General features: G+C 38.0%; 6 protein-coding genes and 1 long non-coding RNA gene across 7 annotated transcripts in view; 5 read left to right on the top strand and 2 right to left on the bottom strand.

Moving 5' to 3' along the window:
• Nucleotides 1-1,063, top strand: part of LOC108251987 (ABC transporter A family member 9-like) — a 3,530-nt gene extending 2,467 nt beyond the window's left edge. Inside the window, exon 3 of the mRNA XM_017442683.1 lies at nucleotides 849-1,063. Coding sequence (XP_017298172.1) covers nucleotides 849-1,063 — 215 coding nt within the window. The remainder of the gene's footprint in view (nucleotides 1-848) is intronic.
• A 304-nt stretch (nucleotides 1,064-1,367) lies between these two features.
• On the bottom strand, nucleotides 1,368-11,450 carry LOC103506038 (DNA topoisomerase 2-binding protein 1-A). Its single transcript, XM_026821200.1, has 8 exons — nucleotides 11,283-11,450; nucleotides 11,161-11,225; nucleotides 7,254-7,325; nucleotides 6,090-6,213; nucleotides 5,245-5,476; nucleotides 3,552-3,747; nucleotides 3,022-3,167; nucleotides 1,368-2,382 (listed from the first exon to the last, which is right to left on the bottom strand). The coding sequence occupies exons 1-8, from the start codon at nucleotides 11,448-11,450 to the stop codon at nucleotides 2,327-2,329; spliced, it is 1,059 nt and encodes a 352-aa protein (XP_026677001.1). The 3' UTR covers nucleotides 1,368-2,326.
• A 4,690-nt stretch (nucleotides 11,451-16,140) lies between these two features.
• LOC113466087 lies at nucleotides 16,141-17,931 on the bottom strand. The gene is made up of 3 exons (XM_026821201.1): nucleotides 17,902-17,931; nucleotides 16,952-17,130; nucleotides 16,141-16,420 (listed from the first exon to the last, which is right to left on the bottom strand). The coding sequence occupies exons 1-3, from the start codon at nucleotides 17,929-17,931 to the stop codon at nucleotides 16,144-16,146; spliced, it is 486 nt and encodes a 161-aa protein (XP_026677002.1). The 3' UTR covers nucleotides 16,141-16,143.
• LOC103506040 (cleft lip and palate transmembrane protein 1-like protein) lies at nucleotides 17,663-19,198 on the top strand (the record flags this gene model as incomplete). The annotated part of the gene is made up of 2 exons (XM_008470418.3): nucleotides 17,663-17,851; nucleotides 18,624-19,198. A coding segment is annotated over exon 2 (504 nt), but the record flags the coding sequence as incomplete, so codon positions are not given.
• Nucleotides 19,199-19,206: 8 nt separating this feature from the next.
• On the top strand, nucleotides 19,207-22,219 carry LOC103514415 (cleft lip and palate transmembrane protein 1-like protein; the record flags this gene model as incomplete). The annotated part of the gene is given in 5 exon segments (XM_008470419.3): nucleotides 19,207-19,622; nucleotides 19,885-20,200; nucleotides 20,598-20,759; nucleotides 21,293-21,616; nucleotides 22,164-22,219. Coding segments are annotated over 5 exon segments (1,160 nt in total), but the record flags the coding sequence as incomplete, so codon positions are not given.
• Nucleotides 22,220-23,171: 952 nt separating this feature from the next.
• LOC113466090 lies at nucleotides 23,172-27,907 on the top strand. The gene is made up of 2 exons (XR_003390601.1): nucleotides 23,172-23,348; nucleotides 26,967-27,907. It is a non-coding gene; the product is annotated as an uncharacterized LOC113466090 (long non-coding RNA).
• LOC103506043 (gamma-interferon-inducible lysosomal thiol reductase) lies at nucleotides 24,959-27,292 on the top strand. The gene is made up of 4 exons (XM_026821204.1): nucleotides 24,959-25,130; nucleotides 25,795-25,977; nucleotides 26,242-26,454; nucleotides 26,758-27,292. The coding sequence occupies exons 1-4, from the start codon at nucleotides 25,095-25,097 to the stop codon at nucleotides 26,785-26,787; spliced, it is 462 nt and encodes a 153-aa protein (XP_026677005.1). The 5' UTR covers nucleotides 24,959-25,094; the 3' UTR covers nucleotides 26,788-27,292.

Raw genomic sequence — 27,907 nt, forward strand, 5'->3', positions numbered from 1 at the left:
TGCTATATTGGCAGGTACTTCGCGGGCCACATACACGGGATGGGGTGTAGATGCTCCATTTTCCGAGTCCGACCCATAGTAAAAGAGCAAAATCAAGCCCGAGGGGGGCCACCTTAAAAGCTTCGGCCCGCTAGTTGGAAATCTCTGAACTTTATCAACAAAACAGTAGATGGTTTACTTACTTTTAATTTACACCTTGTTTATACTTTCACCACTCTCAATAATGCACCGAATCACCGACAAGTCTATTAACACATTCAGTGCCACAAGTGTTTTGCTCGAAATGGTTCCGCGGACGAATTCTTCCAATTAGTAATTTCCGTGTCTCAGTTGGCGCTGAATGAGTTAAACACTTTTATGGTGGATTTCATCAATGACTTAATGAGAGATTTCACTAATGGGTGAATTTTCAACTATCCCAAAAGGAGTTTTTAAAAAGTCCTCCTTTTTGGATCATTAAAAATTCCTTTTTGGATCATTAAAAATTCTCCCATTAGTGAAATCTCTCATTAAGTCATTGGTAAAATCCACCATTACTTTCCTCACACTCTTAGTAGACTTACCCACCCTTTATGGTGTGAACTAAGGAGGTACATTTAAATTACCAATTAAATATACAAGACGTTGTTTAGACTGCGAGAGTAAAGAGATTTTTGAGTTCTATGCTGGTAGGATAAACAAGGTATATTATTCTATTTTGTTCTTTTATATTCCACGACTTGAACAACCAACCTCTGAATCCGCGTTAACCATTAGACAGCTGACTTTAACCTCCAGTTTGTGGGTTAGATAAAAATTCAAAATAACAAAGATCTAATATTATATGCTCTTTGCTTGACTTATCCCAGGTCTGACCGAGTACAGGCATCGAGAGTCAGGTCGCTACTCTGGCGGTAACAAGAGGAAGCTCAGTACCGCCATGGCCCTCATTGGAGATCCCCCACTGGTGTTCCTGGATGAACCCACTAGTGGCGTAGACCCCATCTCGAGACATCGACTGTGGGCGGTGCTCTCACAAATACAGAAAACCGGACAGTCTATTGTGCTCACTTCACACAGGTGAGATAAGACGTCCCGAAAGCGAAGAGATGAGGAAGACAGGATAGGAGAAAGCCAGCTGTTCCGAGAATGAACCTTATTTAGGATAAAATCCGCCCGGGCGAGAATCGAACCCGCCACCTAGCGCTTACAAGGCAGACGCGCTACCCTCTAAGCTAACTAGGCTGGGATAGGTATTTTTAGTGCCGTTATTGCCAGAGGTATGTACCTACTTTTTTTTTAATGACATTCAGAGAAAATGAAGGACACAACAAAAAGTAACGAGATCAGAATATCATAATTTATTATATTAATTTAACTATTTTATCCCCCCACTGTACATAAACGAATAATATGGTACGTCTTTGCATAATATAGTAATAGGAAAGAACTTTTACAAAAGAAATGCTAGGTTAAATTTCATCCAAATCTATTAATAGAGGTGATAACCACTGAGTTTTGCTCAGAGACTGGTTGGGAATGGTTTCCGAGCAAGCTCAGACCCCCCAGATTTTCTTCAAAACTCATGTGGGCTAAATCTCTCTACATCTGTTTGGTCTGATAATAAAACGTACCTAATATTAATTCGGAAAATACATAACCATATCAGAACGAAAGACAGAAACAAGAAGTACAAAATCCTGCAAAAGGTTCACCAAAAGGAACGGATGATTTTATAAATTCGGAGTGCAAAGTTCTTTTAGGGATGAGTCCCTGATTTTGTAAACCTCTAAATTGGCAGGACCTTAAAACCTAGTATTCTAGTAGAAAAATAAAGACTATTGGATAGCTATTTCAAGATTTCATATGACCATTGCCTATGATGCTTTTTTTTAGCGTAGAGTAAGGATTTTCTATCTTATGATTAACTACAAACTTTAGAAGTTTAAAGCCCGTTCCAACTTGTGAATTTCACCCGATTTTTTTTTTCGGAATGTTCTGTAGGCAATGTAAAATGAGACTACACACGACACGATTTCCCCCCGAACGACAAAAAATAATATTGCCTTTACAGGCAATATTATTATTATATTGCCATATTATATTATATGCCTTTACAGGCAAAAAATAATATTGCCTTTACAGGCAATATTATTTTTTGTCCCAGAATTTGAGAGACCTATTGGAGTCTGTTCCAAGTCAATCTGACTTGATAAGCTCTGGATTTGGTAAGCACACCTAAGGCCGGCCATTCACTATCAGGTAGAACTGACAGGTCGCCTGAGACTTAATAGTGAATGGCTGAATGGCCAGCCTAATGGTACCTTCCTCCCTGCAACCATCTGAATCACCGGCTTGCATTCTCATACAGCGGTTTGTAAACTGGTATAAGACAGTCTTGGGGTCCGTTATTCAGGAGACACAGCTTTCTCTTCTTAGACGCGGACTTGCCCGACAGCTGGGAGCCCTGGGAGGCGCTTTCGAATTCTGGGTTTTTCCGTGAGGAGGTGTGGTTTTCTTTCGTGTCAAGTCGGTCAGGTTCGTTGGGTTTCGCACCGGAGCGAGCTCCATTGAGTCTACTCTGAACTCCGTTGGTCTGTGACTCAACATTCTGTTGAAGACCAAAACCGTTACTCTGTGACCCAACACCGTTCTGTGACCCAACATTCTGAGACGCTTCGTCTGATCCGGTTCCGTTGGTCTGTGACCCAACATTCTGTTGAAGACCAAAACCGTTACTCTGTGACCCAACACCGTTCTGTGACCCAACATTCTGAGACGCTTCGTCTGATCCGGTAAGATATTGCTGTTCAGACACTCTCTTCCCAGTTCTAGCGCACTCTAGGAGCCATTTCTTGTTCACCGAAGGAAAGCCCCATTTGAGGGCCGCGTTATATTTGGATCCGGAACATGTAGGGCAGACCAGATGGGTGGAGGCTTTCTTGTTGTTCTTCGGGTTGTCTCGCTTCATGAACTCTTCCTGGTAGCCTGCTCCCAGGAGTTGACTCAGCTTGGCTGAAACAAAATATTGGTAGTCTTGGGGCTGGGGTGGGGGTTCTTGCCTTAGGTAATCCGCCAAGTACACAGGGGGCAATAGATAGACACCGGCGCGGGCAAAATCCTCCAGACTCAGGGGCATATCTACACGGGAGTCTTCCCAGAAACAGTGAGTACCCTGTAGTGCATCCCTGCAAGTCAGAGAGAGGGGATGAACACTTTGTAACACGATATATCAAAACGCGTAACCAAAATAAATAAAGTTGAATCAATCTCAAGAAGAGCTTTTTTCCAAGTTTGATAGAGAGCTGTAACGGAGTCTAATCGTCCCCGAAGTCGAAGAGATGGAGGGCAGAATATGGGAGAGCCAGCCGTTCCGAGAACGAACATCCGTTCAGGATATAATCCGCCCCGGCGGGAATCGAACCCACAATCTACCGATTACAAGGTAGGCACGCTAACCTCGAAACTAACCAGGATGGCCTTTTATGTCCCTAAACTGTCTCGAAAATGAGGCCATGGCCCCGAACTTTTTTTTTTTAATATGCAAAATTGCAAAATCCGTTCGTACTTACTCGTCATTTAGTACTTGTCCACCGCCCGCCTGAATCAGTCGTCTCAAGCTATCCACCCTCTTATCGGATACATACAGGGTGGCCTTCATGTGTCTGAACGCCCCTCCTTGCTTGAGCCGCCATCTGTAGGCGGCCTGCGCATACTGCACTAGCTGACCGTCTAGTCGCGGCATTTTATTCGCGCTGAATGGATTCCCTGAGGACGAGAAAGAGAAGAGTCCAAAATTAACTAGCAATTTAGGGAATTTCATCCAGGACCAAAATTAACTACCAGTTTAGAGAACATAGAGTTCTTTGGAGGCAAGCAGTCTGGTCGGCACGGGATTCACATATCCCTAATACGCCATTGGAGTGAGTGAATGTGAGTTTAGAGAACTGTGGATTTCATTCAGGAAAAAGAATCCAAAGGGGCCTCTGAAGCTTCTACAGGCCCAACAACTTCTTCACCTTTTCCCGTGTTCAGACACAGACGGTGTTTTCCGTCAGCCTCACAATCAGCCCTAGCTAAGGTAACTGTTATGGGCTGCAAAATATGTACGAGTGGATGCCCTTCTCACTCAACCTATGCTATTTCTTTCTTTAACAAAGGGGAATTTCAGGCTAGTATCCTCCCTATTTAAAGTCCAACAACTAATGAGTAAATTTCATTGAGTACTTTTAAGGGACTCAAAATGATGAAATACATAAATATTATGGCCTCAAAAGAGCCACGCTCGAGCTCTTTGAAAGAAAACCATTCAGTGGGAAAACCAATTTTAATCTATAACAATTTTCATTGAATTTTGGGCTGTGTTGTTTTGGTGACTCAAATTTTAGGGTTTCCAAAGCGTCTGCCATTTTTTATATGGGTTGTTTTTATCTTATTTTTAAGGAGTGAGCGTTGAGCTCAGCATAACTCACCGAACTCATACTCTTGCTCGGGTAGGAACATCTTCCTCTCGGCGCTATCCTCAAGGTAGCGCGGTGTTAGGATCCACTTGCCCGAGGCTAGACAACACAGGAGCTTCTCACGAAATTAACTAGCCAAAATTTAGGGAATTTCATCCAGGACCAAAATTAACTACCAGTTTAGAGAACATAGAGTTCTTTGGAGGCAGGCAGTCTGGTCGGCACGGGATTCACATATCCTTAATACGCCATTGGAGTGAGTGAGTGTGAGTTTAGAGAACTGTGGATTTCATTCAGGAACAAGGATCCAAAGGGGCCTCTGAAGCTTCAACAGGCCCAACAACTTCTTCACCTTTTCCCGTGTTCAGACACAGACGGTGTTTTCCGTCAGCCTCACAATCAGCCCTAGCTAAGGTGACTGTTTTGGGCTGCAAAATATGTACGAGTGGATGCCCTTCTCACTCAACCTATGCTATTTCTTTCTTTAACAAAGGGAAATTTCAGGCTAGTATCCTCCCGATTTCAAGTCCAACAACTAATGAGTAAATTTCATCGAGTACTTTTAAGGGACTCAAAATGATGAAATACATAAATATTATGACCTCAAAAGAGCCACGCTCGAGCTCTTTGAAAGAAAACCATTCAGTGGGAAAACCAATTTTAATCTATAACAATTTTCATTGAATTTTGGGCTGTGTTGTTTTGGTGACCCAAATTTTAGGGTTTCCAAAGCGTCTGCCATTTTTTATGTGGGTTGTTTTTATCTTATTTTTAAGGAGTGAGCGTTGAGCTCAGCATAACTCACCGAACTCATATTCTTGCTCGGGCAGGAACATCTTCCTCTCGGCGCTATCCTCAAGGTAGCGCGGTGTTAGGATCCACTTGCCCGAGGCTAGACAACACAGGAGCTTCTCACTCCGTAGGGGGGACTCCATGATGAGGTGCGTGGTTTGGGGTTGAAAACATTGACTTGTGTTGAGGAGATTGCCACCGAGACGGTCGACTATCTCGCAGTAGCGAACCTTGAGATCGTCACTCTGTGAAGAGGTAAACAAAAGGTAGTAGTGTTTTATTTGGACACTTATGGCCGCGACCACAATCTGAATTCTGAGTAAACCAAACCAATTTAACAATAGAACAACTGCTAAATTAAACTCATGTGATCTGTGTCGTAGCATTCCCATCCCGTAGTATGTCCCTCATCAGATGGGCGAGAAGAGAAACAATGTCTACGCCCATTTAGGTGCGGGGGATCATTGGAAAGTAAATCGATTAAATGTCTTTTAAAAATCCGAATCAACAGACTAAATCCAAGGGATCCACTCAGGGAGTGGATTCGTTTGGTTCACAGTGGTTGAAGATAGAATAGAATATACCTTGTTTATACTACCAGCATAGGACTGAAAAGTCCCTTTACTCTCGCAGTCTAAACAAGGTCTTATATATTTGATTGGTAATGACATTTCATTTTATGGAACAATAATTAAGACCTGTTTAAATAAAAAAAAAAAGATAGGGATTTCAAAGAGAGAAGTAAAAATCTATTTGCAATAAAAATGAAAGGGAATCCAAACAAACGATCCAGATTCTTGAATCCGTCCGGATTGGTCGCATTCCACGGATTAAAAAAAAAAAAACTTAAATACTCACCACGTTGGAAAGAACGAAACATTTCTCGGCTGCGCTATTCTCACTCGAGGATTCCTTTGAGTTTTTCTCCAGGGTTTCGACATAATCCTCCCATCCTACTCGGGGCTGTGATTCTTCCTTACCACTAAAACAAATGAGAGTGAAATTTAATAGAATAGATCAGTTGCGCTTACTTGGGTGATGTTTCAAAGTCATAGAGCAGAAAAAATGAGGACCAACGGAATTTTTCTTTTTCTTCTACGACTTCTAGATACCGAGATAAATGGATTTGAAAAATACCGGTAAATCGTGAAGTTTGACGTCACGGCATACGCTCCTGTAGGCGATGACGTCATAATTCACGACTACCGCTTCGTTTGTTTGTGCGCAAGGCGTTTTTGCGCATTTTGACGTGAAATCTGACGTCACAACTCTTTGAACTTTTTCATTAGAACGGCAATTAAAAATTGAATTTTCGACCTTTTAAAGGTTACTTTTTCGGAGTTTTGACCTCAGATTTGGATTTTTCACAACTTTTTACGTAGGAATTGACCTTTTATTAATAATATTACCTTTTTCGGAGTTTTGACCTCAGATTTGGATTTTTCACAACTTTTTACGTAGGAATCGACATTTTATTAAAAATATTTTTCAGATTTGGATTTTTCACAACTTTTTACGTAGGAATCGACCTTTTAATAATAATATTTTCCCAATTGCAACTGCTCCATTAATACATGAAAATTACCTACTTGGTGGGGTCCAGTGAAGATACATATCTCACGGTGTTGGTAAGGATTGGGGGGTTTGAAACCTAAAACTCATTTAATGTCCAGAATCAATATCTCTGGGCTTCTTCCGTGTTCTCAATGTGTTTAATTTGCAATGCAATAGGACTAAATAAAAATGGAGGCGCCACACAAGGGATCAAGAAGAGACCTCCTTAAAATAATAATAATACTGTATTTAATGGTGAAAATGTGTCAGAGCCCTTAAGTAAAGGATCACAATGTCATCAAAATTTAACAAATAGTTCGAGATATCGTGGAACAGACAGACATTTAGATGCAAATTAAATGCCTAAATCTTCAATTTTGTATCTTAAACTGAGCCAGATTTAAAACGTGAAACTCATTTCGTTTCGTTCAATTTAAAATAGTATGTAATAATAAAATAATAACTCACCCAGTCTGCACGTATTTCCTGGCGTGCACCGAGTTTCGCTTGGGCGGACTATTTGTCTCGTCACTATCCCGACTATACACAATCAAAACAAATTAGGCTATGAAAAAACTTCGTTTTTTTTTTCAAGAGGTTTGACAGAGGGAACTGTAACAGCTAAGGTCTTATCGTCCTGAAATCGAATAGAGAAGGAAAACAGGATAGGAGAAAGCCAGCCGTTCCGGGAACGAACCTTATCCGTTCAGGATAAAAACCGCCCCGGGCGGGAATCGAACCCACGGCCTAGCACTTACAAGGCAGACGCGCTACCAACCAAGCTAACTAGGCTGGCTATGAAAAAACTAATGTTGTGAGCAACATCTAATGATAAAGACAATAACAGCCCGTTCACACTGCACGAAACGAATTTTTTTCGTCACGAATCTTCACATTGCCAACGAAGAAAAATTCGGGAAATTTGTAACTTTGGACGAAAGTCCAGGTAAATCGCCAAGCAGAATGTTGCTTAACCCAAATGGTCCACTTACCTTCGAATGGTACTATCACATAGTCGGGTATACCGTGGAATGTTTTCGGATTGGTCACCACTTTACCACTCGCTTCCCAACATTTCAAAAAAGACCAATCATAAGAAATCAAAAGAAGATTCAAAATCCAAATACCTATTACTACGCCTATCAAAATTTAATAAAATTTAAAATTATTCACTTCAAAAGACGAAAGACATCACAAAAAAAAAAAAAAAAAAAAAAAAAAAAAAAAAATCAAAAAAAAAAAAAAAAAAAAAACAAGAACATTTCAAAAAAGACAATCATAAGAAATCAAAAGAAGATTCAAAATCCAAATACATATTACTACGCCTATCAAAATTTAATAAAATTTAAAATTATTCACTTCAAAAGACGAAAGACATCACACAAAAAAAATCTACAAGAAGAAATCGAAATTCGAAGAGATATGTAAAGAAAATCAAAATTTCCCACCATGGATATTCAAAACTCCAAGTATTACCATAAGAAGACACAAAGAACCACTTGAAGACACAATGTATCACTCCCACATTACTCACTTCAAGAGAAGAAATCCAAATTCCCAAAGACTTTACACAAAACAATACTCACAACAAGCAATGAAAATTGAAGAGGATATCCTCAGAACATCAAAATTTCACTAAACGGACATAAGCTCAACGGACATACTACTCAAATAGGTATTACTCACTTCTACAACAAGAAATCAAAATTCCCAAACATATCATACGAAAAAAGAACAAAACAAAAATTCGTTCAGATATCCACAGAAAATCAAAATTTAAATCATGAATAGTCAAAACTTCAAGTATCACCACAAGAAGACAACCTAGTAATCACTCCAACGTTCCTCACTCCACAACAAAAAATCCAAATTCCCAAAGACAACACACAAAAGAAAATCCACAACAAAAAGTCAAATCCGAAGATAGCCACAGATAATCCAAATTTCACATCAATAATATTAAAAACTACATATTACAACTTACAACAACTATCAAAATTCAAGAAAACTCTTCAAAAAGCAAAAAGTCAAATCCGAAGATAGCCAGAGATAATCCAAATTTCACATCAATAATATTAAAAACTACATATTACAACTTACAACAACTATCAAAATTCAAGAAAACTCTTCAAAAATCACCTCGAAAGAAGAAAAACATCACACAGGATACAAAAGAAAATCAAAATTGTTATGGGTTGAAAAACCATCCAAATTCAACATTAAACAAAATCTAAATTCACGAAGACTTCCCAGAACAATCGAAATTTCTCACTCTAAAGACAATTAAACGCAGAAATTACAGTAAAAACAAAATTTGTGAAGACTTCAAAAGAAAATCAAAATTCCACTGAGAGTGAACCACCAAAATCCCACGGACTAAAACACATTACGAATCAAAAAAACTCCACATGAAATTATCAAAATTATCACAAGTCCTCACTCTAAGGACATCATACCAAAGAAACTTCACAACAAGAAATCAAAATCTCCGAAGACGTCAAAATTCTATAGAGTGAAATCTTCTCAAATTTCTCGGACTGAAACACATTCCAAATCAAAAAACCTTCACAAGAAATTACCAGAACCATCACAAGCCCTCACTCTAAAGAAACTTCACAACAAGAAATCAAAATCTTCGAAGTCAAAATTCTATTGAGAGAAAACTACTAAAATCCCACGGACTGAAACACATCAAAAAAAAAACTCCTCATAAAATTACCAGTATTATCACGAGCTTTTATCATAAAGATATCATACCAAAGAAATTTCACAACAAATCAACGTATTCTAAAATCCCACGGACTGAAACACATTCCACATGAAATTACCAGAACTCTCAAAATCGTACATCACACCAAATCATCACAATAAAATTCCAAAAAGAAATCAAAATTTGCGAAGACGTCGAGAAAAAAAAAAATCAAAATTTTATTGTTCTGTGTCAAAAAACATCGAAATATCACGTCAGAAATCAAAATTAAACGAAGTCTTAAGAAAGAATCAAAATTTTGCATCAAAGAAAAATCAAAATTCCACGGGATGAAAAGCATCAAAAATAAAATCAAAATTTAAGAAGGTAAAAAATCTAAATGAAAGAAATCAAAAATTAAATCAAAATTCCCTGGTGTGAAAACATCGAAATTCAAGATGCAGAGGAAAATTCACAGAGATGCGTTGCACTCAACATTGAAATCAAAATTAAATGCTTCAAAAGAAGAAGATCCAAATTCTACACCAAAAGAAGATCTAAATTCTACAGAAATCAAAATGGAAACTGAAGTCAAAATTAAAATCATCAAAATCAGATATCAAAATTGAAACTAAAATCAAAAGCATCAAAATCAGAAATCAAAATTAAAACCAAACCAAAAATAAAAGATCAAAATTTGAAATCAAAAGTTCACGGAGTTTCCAATGCATCAAAATTCGAGGAAACCAAATTCTTCGTCAAATGAATCAAAATTCCATGGTGTGAAAACCATCAAAATTTAAGAAATCGAAATTCAACGAAAACGAATCCAAATTCAAAATCAGAAATCAAAATTGAGACCAAAGCCAAAATTAAAACCATCAAAATCAGAAATTAAAAAAGTTCACAGATTTTCCAATGCATCAAAATTCGAGGAAACAAAATTCTTCGTCAAATGAATCAAAATTCCATGGTGTGAAAACCATCAAAATTTAAGAAATCGAAATTCAACGAAAACGAATCCAAATTCAAAATCAGAAATCAAAATTGAGACCAAAGCCAAAATTAAAACCATCAAAATCAGAAATTAAAAAGTTCACGGATTTTCCAATGCATCAAAATTCGAGGAAACAAAATTCTTCGTCAAATGAATCAAAATTCCATGGTGTGAAAACCATCAAAATTTATGAAATCAAAATTGAAACCAAAGCCAAAATCAAAAGCATCAAAATTGAGACCAAAGCCAAAATTAAAACCATCAAAATCAGAAATTAAAAAAGTTCACGGATTTTCCAATGCATCAAAATTCGAGGAAACAAAATTCTTCGTCAAATGAATCAAAATTCCATGGTGTGAAGAAAACCATCAAAATTTAAGAAATCGAAATTCAACGAAAACGAATCCAAATTCAAAATCAGAAATCAAAATTGAGACCAAAGCCAAAATTAAAACCATCAAAATCAGAAATTAAAAAAGTTCACGGATTTTCCAATGCATCAAAATTCGAGGAAACAAAATTCTTCGTCAAATGAATCAAAATTCCATGGTGTGAAAACCATCAAAATTTATGAAATCAAAATTGAAACCAAAGCCAAAATCAAAAGCATCAAAATCAGAAATCAAAATTGAGACCAAAGCCAAAATTAAAACCATCAAATAGGCTGGCTTCAAAAGTTCTGAGCATACTCGTATTGTGGTACTGAAGAGTAGCTCATAATGTTGTCTTCAATATACTTCAATTTTTTCGTTGACTCTTTTTGTACGGAATAACTTTAAAACGGAAAAAAGTTCCAAAGTAAATTTCCTACCTTCAATGCCTCCTTTTTCTTCGAGTTATATCCGCTCACGCTGAATGCTAGGTTGTAGAACACCGGACACTTGTACTTGGCAAAGTCATAGTCATTGGCATGGGTTAAACCACTGTGCTGACTGGCGGTAAACACGGCATCGATCCAGCCTGCCGTCATCACTTTCATTGCCCGCTCGTTGGCTTTCTAAAAGAAGAAGAAAAAGAAGAAGAAGAAGAAGAAGAAGAAGAAGAAGAAGAAGAAAAAGGTATGTAGGTAGGTAATGAAAAAAAAAAGTTTTACAGAGGGAACTGTAACTGCTAAGGTCTTATCGTCCCGAAATCGAAGAGAGAAGGAAGACAGGCTAGAAGAAAGCCAGCCATTCCGAGAACAAAGCTTCTGTTCAGGATAAAATCGGAATTAAACCCGCAGCCTAGCGCTTGGCAGAAGCGCTACCAACCGAGCTAATTAGGCTGGCTTCTTCGAAGAAGGGTTTTATAAATGTCCATCTCGATAAATGTCTACTAAATTTTTATGTCAATACTGGGATTCGAACCCTGGCTGTGTGACCCTCTACAGTTGTAGGGTTTTCTAGAAGGAGGTCTTCAACCCAACTATTTGATTAAGTATGTAGGTTGTTAGCTAGTTTTTTTTTTAAGGTAGGTACCTCCTTTTACCTTTTATGTGAATATGTGAATGTGAGTACCTTTTAAAGGTCATCATATTCACATAGAGGCAGTTTTGAATAAACCCATACTTTGTCAGTCTCTCAAGTCCCTCTTTGTTTCTTTTCAAGTTAAAAAAAAAAAAAAAAAAAAAAAAAAAAAAAAAATTCAAGAAAAAATCAAAATTGATCCAAAATTACACGGACCAAAACATAATCAAATTTCAAGAAGCTATCAAAATTCCAGTCGAAAACATCCACATTCAAGAAAAAAATCAAAATTGAACCAAAATTTCACGGACCAAGACATAATCAAATTTCAAGAAGCTATCAAAATTCCGAGTCGAAAACATCCATTCAAGAAAAAAAATCAAAATTGATCCAAAATTACACGGACCAAGACATAATCAAATTTGAAGAAGCTATCAAAATTCCAGTCGAAAACATCCGAATTTAAGAAAGAAAATCAAAACTGAACCAAAATTCCACGGACTAAGAAATAATCAAAATTCAAGAAGCTATCAAAATTGTCAAGTCTCAAAAGCATCCATTCAAGAAGGCAAAAATGAAAATTTAAGAAAAACCACCAAAACCCCAAGCAATAAGAAAGTCCGAAAATTATTATTGATGTAAGAAGTTAATAGGAAATAAAACAAAATTCAAAATTCAAATACCCGTGTTTTTATTTCTTTGTTTAAATTTAAAACCCTCTATCAGAACAGTGTGCCAAATGTTTAGTCGAAAATTAGTCATTAGCCCAAGCCTTTCCTTGTGAAAGTTCCTTATCTTTATAACAACACGCAAACGCCCTGAAGGTCACCCACCCGTCTATTAACCACGCGCAACGTTGCTCAACTTCAGTGATCCATTGGTAGGTATATCCTAAATTTCTTGGGAAATCTTACCTAGAAAATCCCTCTCGAAGCCCACATAGTTACTAATGGTGATAACACAGTTGACCAGAGGCGTGGCACAGCTCAACACCTGGGCAGGTCTATGGTAATATTGAACCTCCACCACTGGTTTAGTCGAAAATTAGTCATTAGCCCAAGCCTTTCCTTGTGAAAGTTCCTTATCCTTATAACAACACACAAATGCCCTGAAGGTCACCCACCCGTCTATTAACCACGCGCAACGTTGCTCAACTTCAGTGATCCATTGATTGGTATAATATCCTAAAATTCTTGGGAAATCTTACCTAGAAAATCCCTCTCGAAGCCCACATAATTACTAATGGTGATAACACAGTTGACCAGAGGCGTGGCACAGCTCAACACCTGGGCAGGTCTATGGTAATATTGAACCTCCACCACTGAACTCTGTTGTTTACACTCCATAAGCCAAATATCCGTCACGATATCTTCTGTGGGTACTACTGAGGTGGCGTAACCTGAAATATTTAAAACACAATCAAACCAAATTAGGCTCTGAAAAGACTTCGTTTTTTTTCAAGAGGTTTGACAGAGGGAACTGTAACAGCTAAGGTCTTATCGTCCTGAAATCGAATAGAGAAGGAAGACAGGAGAGGATAGGAGAAAGCCAGCCGTTCCGAGAACGAACCTTATCCGTTCAGGATAAAAACACAATCAAAACAAATTAGGCTATGAAAAAAATTCGTTTTTTTTTTCAAGAGGTTTGAGAGAGGGAACTGTAACAGCTAAGGTCTTATCGTCCTGAAATCGAAGAGAGAAGGAAGACAGGATAGGGGAAAGCCAGCCGTTCCGAGAACGAACCTTATCCGTTCAGGATAAAAACCGCCCCGGGCGGGAATCGAACCCGCGGCCTAGCACTTACAAGGCAGACGCGCTACCAACCAAGCTAACTAGGCTGGCTATGAAAAAAGACAATATATGAAATTTTGAAGAGTCGAAAACACCCAAATTCAAGCAAGAAAATCAAAATTGACCCAAAATTTCACGGACTAAGAAATAACCAAATTTCAAGAAGCTATCAAAATTCCACAGAGTCGAAAACACCCACATTCAAGAAAAAATCAAAATTGATATAAAATTACACGGACCAAGACATAATCAAATTTCAAGAAGCTATCAAAATTCCACAGAGTCGAAAACATCCACATTCAAGAAAAAATCAAAATTGATCCAAAAATACACGGACCAAGACATAATCAAATTTCAAGAAGCTATCAAAATTCCACAGAGTCGAAAACATCCACATTCAAGAAAAAATCAAAATTGATCCAAAAATACACGGACCAAGACATAATCAAATTTCAAGAAGCTATCAAAATTCCACAGAGTCGAAAACATCCACATTCAAGAAAAAATCAAAATTGATCCAAAAATACACGGACCAAGACATAATCAAATTTCAAGAAGCTATCAAAATTCCACAGAGTCGAAAACATCCACATTCAAGAAAAAATCAAAATTGACACAAAATTTCACGGACTAAGAAATAACCAAATTTTAAGAAGCTATCAAAATTCCAGTCGAAAACATGCACATTCAAGAAAAAATCAAAATTGATCCAAAATTACACGGACCAAGACATAATCAAATTTCAAGAAGCTATCAAAATTCCACAGAGTCGAAAACATCCACATTCAAGAAAAAATCAAATTTGATCCAAAATTACACGGACCAAGACATAATCAAATTTCAAGAAGCTATCAAAATTCCGAGTCGAAAACATCCATTCAAGAAAAAAAATCAAAATTGATCCAAAATTACACGGACCAAGACATAATCAAATTTCAAGAAGCTATCAAAATTCCACAGAGTCGAAAACACCCACATTCAAGAAAAAATCAAAATTGATATAAAATTACACGGACCAAGACATAATCAAATTTCAAGAAGCTATCAAAATTCCACAGAGTCGAAAACATCCACATTCAAGAAAAAATCAAAATTGACACAAAATTTCACGGACTAAGAAATAACCAAATTTTAAGAAGCTATCAAAATTCCAGTCGAAAACATGCACATTCAAGAAAAAATCAAAATTGATCCAAAATTACACGGACCAAGACATAATCAAATTTCAAGAAGCTATCAAAATTCCAGTCGAAAGCATCCGAATTTAAGAATGAAAATCAAAACTGAACCAAAATTCCACGGACTAAGAAATAATCAAAATTCAAGAAGATATCAAAATTTCCAAGTCTCGAAATCAAGAAGGCAAGAATGAAAAATTAAGAAAAACCACCAAAACTTCAAGCAATAAGAAAGTCCGGAAATTATTATTGATGTAAGAAGTTAATAGGAAATAAAACAAAATTCAAAATTCAAATACCTTGTGTTTTTATTTCTTTGTTTAAATTTAAAACCCCCTATCAGAACAGTGTGCCAAATGTTTAGTCGACAGGCTGGCTTCAAAAGTCCTGAGCATACTCGTATTATGGTACTGAAGAGAAGCTCATAATGTTGTCTTCAATATACTTCAATTTTCTAGTTGACTCTTTTTGTACCTAGAATAATTTTTAAAACGGAGAAAGTTCCAAAGTAAATTTCCTACCTTCAATGCCTCCTTTCTCTTCGAGTTATACCCGCTCACGCTGAATGCTAGGTTGTAGAACACCGGACACTTGTACTTGGCAAAGTCATAGTCATTGGCATGGGTTAGACCACTGTGCTGACTGGCCGTAAACACGGCATCGATCCAGCCTGCCGTCATCACTTTCATTGCCCGCTCGTTGGCTTTCTAAAAGAAGAAGAAGAAAAAGGTATGTAGGTAGGTAATGAAAAAAAAAGTTTTACAGAGGGAACTGTAACTGCTAAGGTCTTATCGTCCCGAAATCGAAGAGAGAAGGAAGACAGGCTAGAAGAAAGCCAGCCGTTCCGAGAACAAACATTATCTGTTCAGGATAAAATCCGAATTAAACCCGCGGCCTAGTGCTTGGCAGAAGTGCTACCAACCGAGCTAATTAGGCTGGCTTCTTCAAAAAAGGGTTTTATAAATGTCCATCTCGATAATGTCTACTAAATTTTTATGTCAATACTGGGATTCGATCCCTGGCTGTGTGACCCTCTACAGTTGATGATTCTCATGAAAAATATAACTGTCCAAATGTATTTTTTTCGTAAAGATCGTCAAAAATAATAAATAATCCGAAAAGTGGAGAGAGAAAGATAGAGAGGAGGGAGAAAAAAAATGTAGAAAAGTGAGTGGGAGAGAGGGGAGGGGATGGATTTCAAATCTATTGGTAAACCCTTAAACAGTATCACACAAAGTCCACTTAATTATTAAACTTTATCACAAAAGAAAAATACACTCAAGGTCGTTCTTAGAGAAACGAGAAAAAAATTTATGCCCGGATCGGGATTCGAACCCACGCCCTTCCGCTCTAAGCTTACCTAGGAACATGAGTCCAGTGAAACATTCAGGATTGGAACCCGTGGGTTCTTCAGACACGGGTATATCTGTCTGTGATGGTCTGTCAGGTAACTTGAACGCTTCTAGTGGTTGTGGTTCTATGTCTGGAGGTTGTTGAGATGCTTGCTGGGAGTCTAGGTATCCTTGCAGTAATTTCCTGGAATCATAGGTACGGCTCATGTTGAGAGAGAGAGAGAGAGAGAGAGAGAGAGAGAGAGAGAGAGAGAGAGAGAGAGAGAGAGAGAGAGAGAGAGAGATGAACGCTTCCAGTGGTTGTGGTTCTATGTCTGGAGGTTGCTGAGATGCTTGCTGGGAGTCTAGATATCCTTGCAGTAATTTCCTGGAATCATAGGTACAGCTGATGTTGAGAGAGAGATAGAGAAAACATAATAATGATAATGAATACAATGTTCCTCAGGGTCGGAGCTATGGTTAGTGCTCCGTTGAGCTCGCCTATATTCATTAGCATGGTTTGTTTTCTAGAGGGTGGGGACTCTGTTGTGGAAGTCTAGTCGCCTACTGAGGTAGGATCTTTTTTTTATATATTTTTAAAGGAAAGGGGGAACTTATTAGATAGAAAAATTAAAGTAAAAATATTTAGTAGTTAACTCCACCGAAAATTATAAAATTTTGTCAAAATCAGCAGTCAGAAAAACAAAAATAAACAACAACCAAACTACATTCTCACCTAGCAGCAGGACTGTTCCTCGTTTTCACAGGCGAGGGCCGGGGTTTGGCCGGCGAAATCAACATCTGCAGGCCCTTCTTACTAAGGGGACTAGGACACTCGACACCTTTGCCCAGTGCTGACGAAACAGGCTTGGTCGGGAACTGATAAAAGTAAACATTGGACCTCGGGCTCCGGCACTGAGCACAGAGAAATTTTAAAATTTGTAAAAATGTAAACGCAGGTGTGCTCTATTGCTCATTTGCCTAGGGACAAGAAAGGTCATTGCTCATATCTCTGGAACGGGAAGGGTACAAAATAAACAGCTACTTAGGTACCTGATTTCTTTTCGAAAAGCGTGATTTTTACTACAGTTAAAAGTACTGTGCAGCACGTCAAAATAAAAAATTCCTAGTTGGCCCTTGTGTTGGGTCTTGTTGGCCGGGCCAAGTTGACTGTCGACAAAAGTTGATGCAACACGCAACACACCACGCGTGGTACCTGATTTCTTTTCGAAAAGCGTGATTTTTACCAGCTCCTTGATTTTTACTACAGTTGAAAGTTGAAAGTACTGTGCAGCACGTCAAAATGAAAAAATCCTAGTTCCTAGTTGGCCCTTGTGTTGGGTCTTGTTGGCCGGGCCAAGTTGACTGTCGACAAAAGTTGATGCAACACGCAACACACCACGCGTTTTATTTTTGAAATGCAGTGCCGGCTCTGCGATTTGTTCGAGGGGAATATTTTTTTTTTTCTGAAAACTGGAAAGGAAAAGCCGAAAAACTCGAAAAAGAAGAATTTTCCAGCAAGAAAAGTTGGGAATGGGAACTAAAGAATCTCTTATCCCCTCTTTCCCTGATCTAGATCAGATCCTCACACCATGTATTTCTACTTATTGGAATTGAATATTCACTCAAAATAGTGGTAAGTGTCTATATCATACCTTGTTACAAACTTACTTAATACTTGTCAACCAAAGCACTTAGCAGTCTTTGCACGCCCATAGTTCAGTTACCTACTTCAGTTATTATCACAAAAAATTAACAGGTACTCACTCTAACCCAAGGCAACCAAATCAAGACCTGACAAGAGGTCAATATGTTATACCAACACCTGGCAAGATGAGGTATACCATGGTAAAGATGCAAGCCAATATTCAGAGAAAATACCTTAATAGTCAATCTAGCATCTTAGATCCTAAAACTCGTCAGTTCAGGAATAACCTGTAAATGTGAAAGCAGTGAAAGTATGTTAGAAGACAAGTCTGAGGAAATAAAAACTTAAAAAGAAACATCCTATTTTCTTAGAGAGAGAGAGAGAGACCTGCAAAAAATAGGACTTTTACTACCATCTCAAAATCAAATATACCCTGGTTGGGAATGGAACAACCATAGCGCCCATAAGGAAGGCAAGCTACCTTCCTCAAAATTTAAAGTATTTCAAATCTGTTTAATCAAAGGGTTAGGTTTCACTTTCCTCAAAGTTTTCCCATGGCCTTATCTTTTCTTATCTTGTTTCAGATTCATGCTTTCCAAGACAAAGCTGTTGTGGTAATACTCTTAGTAATAGGTATCCAGTGAAAGACATAATCATGAGCATACTATCACATATTTCCTTATCAAAGATTGTAATCTCAGTGGGCCTGGCTCAAAGTTTTCTATGTCCCATTACTTTATCTTTTCTTATCTTGTTTCAGATTCATGCTCTCCAAGACAAAGCTGTTGTGGTAATATTCTTAGTAATAGGTATCCAGTGAAAGACATAATCATGAGCATACTATCACATATTTCCTTATCAAAGATTGTAATCTCAGTGGGCCTGGGATTTATGATCCATTCCGTCTGGAGTATTTACAAGCTGTCCCTCCCACCTGATTGTCCCGTAGAAAGAACATGTTTGAAATCAAGCTTGTTGAGAAATCCTAAACTGGAACTAATATTATTTTCATCGGTAAAAGAGAAGCCCACTGGTAGAGATGTAGAATTAATTCTAGAGAAGAAGAAATTTGATTACAATCAGGCATTTGAAGAGAATATTAAATTGAATGTGCCCTACAAGACCAGAATGAATGGAACTTTGTTCCTGCATATGTTTATCATTGCTCACCGACCTAATCAGAATTGGGATTGGGACAGTCTAGCAAGACACAGCAATCAATATGAGATCAAAGTGTACAGAAAAGTACCCCTATCTAAATATGCCTTGCCTCCAGATAGAACTTTTCATTTGTTGAGTGAAGAGGGTCCTCAGCAAAAGTCAAGAAAACCTGTAACTCATACGTAAAAGAGAATCCCACTGGCAGAGATGTAGAATTAATTCTAGAGAAGAAGAAATATGATTACAATCAGGCATTTGAAGAGAATATTAAATTGAATGTGCCCTACAAGACCAGAATGAATGGAACCTTGTTCCTGCATATGTTTATCATTGCTCACCGACCTAATCAGAATTGGGACTGGGACAGTCTAGCAAGGCACAGTAATCAATATGAGATCAAAGTGTACAGAAAAGTACCCCTGTCTAAATATGCCTTGCCTCCAGATAGAACTTTTCATTTGTTGAGTGAAGAGGGTCCTCAGCAAAAGTCAAGAAAACCTGTCACCCATATTAAATCTCTCATTGAATTCAATATGCTCATAGATGTACACAAGTTTCCAAGGCTGGAGATTCCTTTTGAACTGTACAACTATTTCAGGTAGGTATTGAAACATCATGATCAAATAATATTGGAATTTGGTTAAAATTCCAAAGTTATTCTTTCTCTCCTCTCACCCCTCTCTCCCTCTCACTTTCCTCTCCTCTCTCCCTCTCACTTTCCTCTCCTCTCTCTCTCTCTCTTCTCTTCTCTTCTCTCTCTTATCTCCCTCTCTCTTCTCTCTCTCTCTCTGTCTCCCCTTCCTTCCCTCTTTCTTCCTTTGATTATTTCTGTAAATACTTCATTGTCTTTTTCTTTTCAGGATTTCCAACAACGAATTCCTCCCCATTGTTGCCTACAATCTTCTCAACGACCGCAACACCTTCTTGAAAGAAGTCAAATCCGATACCAATGAAATGGAAATTCAATTCAAATACTCTCCCATCAGCTACGGGAAACTCCGTCTCATGCTGCATGTGGAAGCATCATTCAAAAGCATTGCACAGATGGGATTTTCCGACAAAGAAATTGACGATGTGAAGTCCATGTTTGCCGATACTCACTTGTATGTGTTTCTCACGACGATGGTTGTGTCATTTGTACATTTGCTGTTCGACTTCTTGGCGTTCAAGAATGATGTGAGCTTTTGGAAGAATAGGAAGAACACAGTGGGCATCTCCGTGAGAAGTGTCATGTGGCGAACTTTCAGTCAAATTGTCGTCTTTCTGTATCTGCTTGATGAGAATACCTTTCTCCCATCAGCTACGGGAAACTCCGTCTCATGCTGCACGTAGAAGCATCATTCAAAAGCATTGCACAGATGGGATTTTCTGACAAAGAAATTGACGATGTGAAGTCCATGTTTGCCGATACTCACTTGTATGTGTTTCTCACGACGATATTGCACAGATGGGATTTTCTGACAAAGAAATTGACGATGTGAAGTCCATGTTTGCCGATACTCACTTGTATGTGTTTCTCACGACTATGGTTGTGTCGTTTGTGCATTTGCTGTTCGACTTCTTGGCGTTCAAGAATGACGTGAGCTTTTGGAAGAATAGAAAAAACACAGTGGGCATCTCCGTGAGAAGTGTCATGTGGCGAACTTTCAGTCAAATTGTCGTCTTTCTGTATCTGCTTGATGAGAATACCTCTTACTTGGTTCTCATACCGAACGGAATCAGCGGTGTCATTGAGGTAGGTTCTAGTTGGAATTGCCGCCACACACTTTAAACTTGAAAATCGCTGGAGAGACCTGATATGCACAGTCCAGGCCTTTCTGTCGACCGTACCGTGTGTGTAAATTTGATTTCGTTGAAATTCAGTTGTTAAAGTTCCTATATCGCCAATTATCTACCACCGCGTACTATTTTTTTTTTCTTTTTTTTTATAGGTGGTACAAAATAGTTACATATGAAGTGGCCCGCTATGTGATTTGTTATCAGTGTCCTCCAATTGAAAAAGAACTCCAAATCCCTCTATAGGTAGAGGATTCCTGGATTTCTGGTACAGTCTTGAAAAACTTCTGTTTTTTTTTTTTTTTTTTTTTTTTTTTTACAAAACTTTGAAACTATCAGTAGCACGTCTAACCCTAGACACCCATCCAGACACCAACCCCTAAGCATTTCCAATGCCGAAAGTTTGTTTTTTTTTTTTTTTAAATTATCTTGTAAATTACTTCTGGTCCTAAGCTAACAGTCTAAATAAACCCCCATGAATTTCTTCCACAGGTATGGAAGCTGTTGAAGATCTTCAAGTTCGACTCTCGGTCGTGGCGATTCGTGCGAAAAACCGAGTCCGCTCACGAGCGCCGCACTACAGCGTACGATTTAGAAGCGATGCGATACCTTTCCTACATCCTATACCCTTTGTGTCTCGCTACAGCCGTGTACTCGTTTGTGTATTCAGAACACAAGAGTGTCTACTCGTGGCTGTTGCGGAGTTTGGTGAACGCCGTGTATGCGTTTGGATTTATCTTCATGCTACCGCAGCTGTTTATCAACTACAAGCTCAAGTCTGTCGCTCATTTGCCCTGGAGAACTTTCATGTACAAGGTAATATTTTAGCAATAACCTTCGTGCCCGAATGGGTTAATTAAAATTAGGGGTGTTTTTTTTTTATCAAGATAATCTAATGAATCCGGATTCGACTGATTCATTATCTGGATTCTTGGACTGCCTTCATTTTTCTTACAAAGAGATGTTTTTTTACTTCTCTCTTTGGAATCCCTCTCTTCTACCAAACGAATCCAGTCCCACAGCGGATCCCTTGGATTCACTGGATTTGGAGGGGGGGGACTATTGTGTTTAATTCTCCAATCTCCATCAGCCTTGATGGTGTAGTGGTCAAGACGCTCGCCTAGTACACAAGAGATCGTGGGATCAATCCCATCCGAGGTATTAATGATTTTTTATCAGGGATATTCTTCGAGAAATTGACCACATTAATACTAGAGCTGGGGTATTGTTATTATTACCTAGGTACCTTTGGTCCTTTCTTTTTTGTGCTTCAAATGCACCGTGCTTCATGAAATACAAACTTTTCTGCGAGATTTTTATAAAGTTTGCATTTCCATGTGTTTCGTTTTGTTTCTTCCCCCAGGCATTCAATACATTCATAGACGACGTGTTTGCGTTTCTCATCACAATGCCCACCATGCACCAGACATTTGTAAACAACATTATTGTTTGAAATCTACCCAGGTCTGTCTTCAATTTATTATATCAGTCTACCTGCAATGTACAGGAAGCAGTGTTTCAATAGCGGAAGCTCCAGAACCTTCAAACCAATTGCTGGAGTGTTTGGGCACCTTGTAAGAATAATTCAATGATGATTATTGTTTTTCCCCCACATTTCTCAGTGCTCAAGACAACACAACATTGACGTGAACCCCATCTTGCAATGTGCCAGAGGTGTGGAAGGAGAAATCCTGTTGAAGACTTATGGTGAAATGACATATGCTCTGACTCCCAAGGTGTCTTTCATTCCCACAATCCTGATCAATGGAAATCAATACAATCAGGCACACATATTGAAAAACCTGTGGGGCAGCGTTTGTGCATTGTTCCCAGAGGTAAGTTGAGGGGGATATTCCACAAGCCCAAGTATTACTTATACACAAAAAGCCCACTCCAAGGCTTAGGTGTAGAGGCAAACCGCCCTAGAGGATGGGTTAAGCTTCTGCGAATCTTTACTTAAAATCAGACAAAGTGTTCAATAGTTATGATGAAATAAACGAACAACAAAAACTAAAGGGAAAATGGTTTGTTTCAATTTAAAACAAACTTTGTTTGTTTCTTTTTTCTGTCTTTCAAATTTCTATTCCAATTAGTACTTTTTGTTTAGCTTTGATTTCTTTTCCCTAGAGGCTGGGTTAAGCTTCTGCGAATCTTTACTTAAAATCAGACAAAGTGTTCAATAGTTATGATGAAATGAACGAACAACAAAAACTAAAGGGATAATTGTTTGTTTAAATTTAAAACAACCTTTGTTTGTTTCTTTTTTCTGTCTTTCAAATTTCTATTCCAATTGGTACTTTTTGTTTAGCTTTGATTTCTTTTTGCTCTGTATTTCACAGTCCAGTCAGCCTAAGGAGTGCAGCAGATGAAATTTAAACCCGCTATCATCCCCTAAATCCATGGTTATCCTAGGCCTAGTCTTCATTTTGGCAACCATGGTCTTTCTCATCAAGCGGCTTACGATGGCACTTATAAAACATCGACAACATCGTCATCATCGTCATCGCTTTCATCAGCGACATATGATTGTAACGTGCAACACGCTGAGGTCTGTTATCCATTGATCATTGAAGTTATACAGTTATAGTTGTGCGTGGTTAGTATCCGGATGGTTGACCATGTGAGCAATATCGTGCTGATATGCAGGCTTTTCTCGGCCCCACTAAGGTTGGGTGAGGTCAAAGTGATTTGGCGGGTAGTTTCGTCATCGAATGGAGGGTAAAATCCCATCACCAAAGACTTGATAAGTTAAAAGGCTTAACTTGGACCCTCTTGCTGTAAGCTAACTTGGCCCACAATGGAAAGAATGAGTCTTGCCATTCCAGCCCGTAACATGGCTCGGATAAATTAAAGGAAAGCAACATTTTCCAGATATCGCTGCAAGATCAACACCACTGCTTGTTTGTGCCAGTTCCTTTGGTAGCAATATTCCACGGACGTGACTTCTGCACAAGTACCGTTCTGAGATTAATGGTCAACCCAAGACAGGGGTTTTAACCTTCATTCATCAACTAGCTACCCAGTGCTCACATTGGCCCAACCAGCCAGATTTAGGACCAGGAACTTTGCATGAACAAACAGTAGACACTTACCTTGGCTGGATGAAGGTGTAGGTTTTCCCGTTGTTTTGTAGTCAATAAACCGATGAATTCTTATTTAGAAATCTTTTTAAGCATTTAACCTAACCCTATAATAACACTGGTCACTGCTCATTTGTGCCAGTTCCTTTGGTAGCAATATTCCACGGACTTGACTTCTGCACAAGTACCGTTCTGAGATTAATGGTCAACCCAAGACAGGGGTTTTAACCTTCATACATCAACTAGCTACCCAGTGCTCACATTGGCCCAACCAGCCAGATTTAGGACCAGGAATAGGGGCTCAGCATTCAAGCCATTCTACCACTTTGCAACTTTGCATGAACAAACGGTAGACACTTACCTTGGCTGGTTGAAGGTGCAGGTTTTCCCGTTGTTTTGCAGTCAATAAACCGATGAATTCTTATTTAGTAATCTTTTTAACATCACAAATCTTTCCTAAATACACTAATTTCCTTGTTATAGGATAAAGTAAAAAATTCACTAAAAAATACCGTACTTTGTCTTTTTGCATTTTAAGGCTTCCATTGGTCACTTCTTATAAACAGATACCCACAGTAGTTGTCCTCATGAATGTGTAAAAGCTGAGTGCATCTCAAAATACAAGCTCAAAGCAAAATTATAATGGGAAAAACTCGATTTAGCAAGAAAAGACTGTGGGACCTGTAAATTATTTTCTTTATGTACTCACCCATGTATATTTACCTACCTTCCTAATATCATTTTCAGATCACATCACAAATCTTTCCTAAATACACTAATTTCCTTGTTATAGGATAAAGTAAAAAATTCACTAAAAAATACCGTACTGAAATAACAAACAAAATCAAAAACACAATTTTTTAAAAATTCGCGCCATCACCTGATAACAACCACTTGTTACTGCCCTCGCGTTTTCTACCACTCAAAATAAAACCGCCTGCTAATCATTTTGTGTAGGCAATACGCTTTGATTTAGCAAGAAAAGACTGTGATTTAGTAAGAAAAGACTGTGGGACCTGTAAATTATTTTCTTTATGTACTCACCCATGTATATTTACCTACCTTCCTAATATCATTTTCAGATCAATTTGGAACCTGGTTTAATTCCGAAAATCCCTATCAAAGTATCTGTCTATTACGAGGCACTATGTCCTGACTCAAGACATTTTGTGTTACACCAGCTAGTTCCAGTGTATGAGAAAGGATCCAGGATAATGGACTATGAACTTGTCCCATATGGGAAAGCCAAGGTAAGTAAAGTTCTTTTCGAAAGGAAGATATGAAAATACTACCTTGGTACTGCATTACATTACTTTGAGTATATTGTTCAAATTCCTTGGTTCAATAAGAGTACCCTTCTCATTTCTGATAAGAGTGTAAGTAGGTAAGAAATGATGGAAAAAACCCAAGTATAGTCTGTCACTCCAACAGAACATGAAAATATTATGGTAGGTGTTTTACTTTATCTAAGTACCTACTTACCACTTCCCTGATAATTTGAATGGAAATTGCCTTCTTTGGATTTTTTTCCCCATCAAGAGGAAGATATGAAAATACTACCTTGGTACTGCATCACATTACTTTGAGTATATTGTTCAAATTCCTTGGTTCAATAAGAGTACCCTTCTCATATCTGATAAGAGTGTAGGTAGGTAAGTAATGATGGAAAAAACCCAAGTATAGTCTGTCACTCCAACAGAACATGAAAATATCATGGTAGGTGTTTTACTTTATCTAAGTACCTACTTACCACTTCCCTGATAATTTGAATGGAAATTGCCTTCTTTGGATTTTTCCCCCCTCCTTTTTCAAACTTCTCATTTATTTTCAGACTGAAGAATTGGTGCCTCCTGGAAACCGGTACAAATTTCACTGTCAGCATGGTCCTTTTTCAAACTTCTCATTTATTTTCAGACTGAAGAATTGGTGCCTCCTGGAAACCGGTACAAATTTCACTGTCAGCATGGTTCAGTGGAATGTCACGCTAACAAAATCCATGCATGCGCCATTAAGAATATAGAGAACAAAGCAACCCTGTTGAAATATGTAGCCTGTATGATCAACGATAACTACGAGGCAGAACAAATAGCTCTTGATGTAAGTAACTTCACTAGTTTTTATTTCTGTTTGAAAATGACCTAATGGTCAATATTTCAGACATTTGTAAACAACATTATTGTTTGAAATCTACCCAAGTCTGTCTTCAATTTATTATATCAGTCTACCTGCAATGTACAGAAAGCAGTGTTTCAATAGTGCAAGCTCCAGAACCTTCAAACCAATTGCTGGATTGCTGGAGTGTTTGGGCACCTTGTAAGAATAATTCAATGATGATTATTGTTTTCCCCCCACATTTCTCAGTGCTCAAGACAACACAACATTGACGTGAACCCCATCTTGCAATGTGCCAGAAGTGCGGAAGGAGAAATCCTGTTGAAGACTTATGGTGAAATGACATATGCTCTGACTCCCAAGGTGTCTTTCATTCCCACAATCCTGATCAATGGAAATCAATACAATCAGGCACACATATTGAAAAACCTGTGGGGCAGCGTTTGTGCATTGTTCCCAGAGGTAAGTTGAGGGGGATATTCCACAAGCCCAAGTATTACTTATACACAAAAAGCCCAATCCAAGGCTTAGGTGTAGAGGCAAACCGCCCTAGAGGATGGGTTAAGCTTCTGCGAATCTTTACTTAAAATCAGACAAAGTGTTCAATAGTTATGATGAAATAAACGAACAACAAAAACTAAAGGGAAAATGGTTTGTTTCAATTTAAAACAAACTTTGTTTGTTTCTTTTTTCTGTCTTTCAAATTTCTATTCCAATTAGTACTTTTTGTTTAGCTTTGATTTCTTTTTGCTCTGTATTTCACAGTCCAGTCAGCCCAAGGAGTGCAGCAGATGAAATTTAAACCCGCTATCATCCCTTAAATCCATGGTTATCCTAGGCCTAGTCTTCATTTTGGCAACCATGGTCTTTCTCATCAAGTGGCTTACGACGGCACTTATAAAACATCGACAACATCGTCATCATCGTCATCGCTTTCATCAGCGACATATGATTGTAACGTGCAGCACGCTGAGGTCTGGTCTTACCTAACATACTGGTTCCGCAGGTAAACTTATAACTAGTCTGGGGATTAACACCCCCTTGCGAATTCTCTTCAAATAAGTTAATTTAAATACACCTCAACAAGTAGCTCAACTTGAATAAGCGGTTAAAAAAGAAGTTTTTTCTCTGTCGGACCGTGTGTGGCGGACAGAGATTTCAACTTCTAGGCTAGGCTCTCAGATTAGAAGACTGAAGTCGCAAGCTTTTTCCGCCATACACGTTCGGATTTTTGGACAGACCGAGCATGGCTGGTCTTTTGTGATCTCCAAATGGGTAGCTTCGTAAAAAATCTCGAAAATAGGGTACTTCCTTCTAAATTATTTAAGTTGTACAAAATTAGATACAGTAGGTAATAGGTCCCTACATACTCGTATTTGGATTAATTATGTGATTTTTTTTTTTTTTTTTATATTGTAAAAATGGACGCGATTAATTTATTTCTTCCCTTGTTCTAAGGAAATCATTGGCAACTTTTCAGAAAATTTTCAATCCAGTTCAGCACTACTGTCAATACATTTTTGTAATATTTTTTATTGTTTTTACATACACACGTAGTTTTAACTTCCAGAAAAAGTGTGATATAGTCAATTATGTCTCAATGTTTATTTGGAAGTAAAAACAAAATATCGTTGTATTTTTTGTTCATTTACGCTGTAATTTTAGTTTATGTGGGCTTATTTACTTAAGTTGTGTACTTGCTATATATTTTGTACTTTTAGTTGTTAATACATTTTGGGAACGGGTTTTACTGTATCAAAAGATCAATAATCACTCAAAGTGAGTGAATTGGACATTGTTAAATTTTGAACAAAATTGTTTATACCTATTATACTTTTGTTGCACAAATTTTTAATTTATTGAAAAATATACCTTTTGGCTTCAACTTTTGGCTGATTATATTTATAATCGATGA

The sequence above is a fragment of the Diaphorina citri genome, unplaced genomic scaffold, assembly GCF_000475195.1.
Source record: "Diaphorina citri unplaced genomic scaffold, Diaci psyllid genome assembly version 1.1 scaffold210, whole genome shotgun sequence".
Classification (NCBI taxonomy): Eukaryota; Metazoa; Arthropoda; class Insecta; order Hemiptera; family Psyllidae; genus Diaphorina; species Diaphorina citri.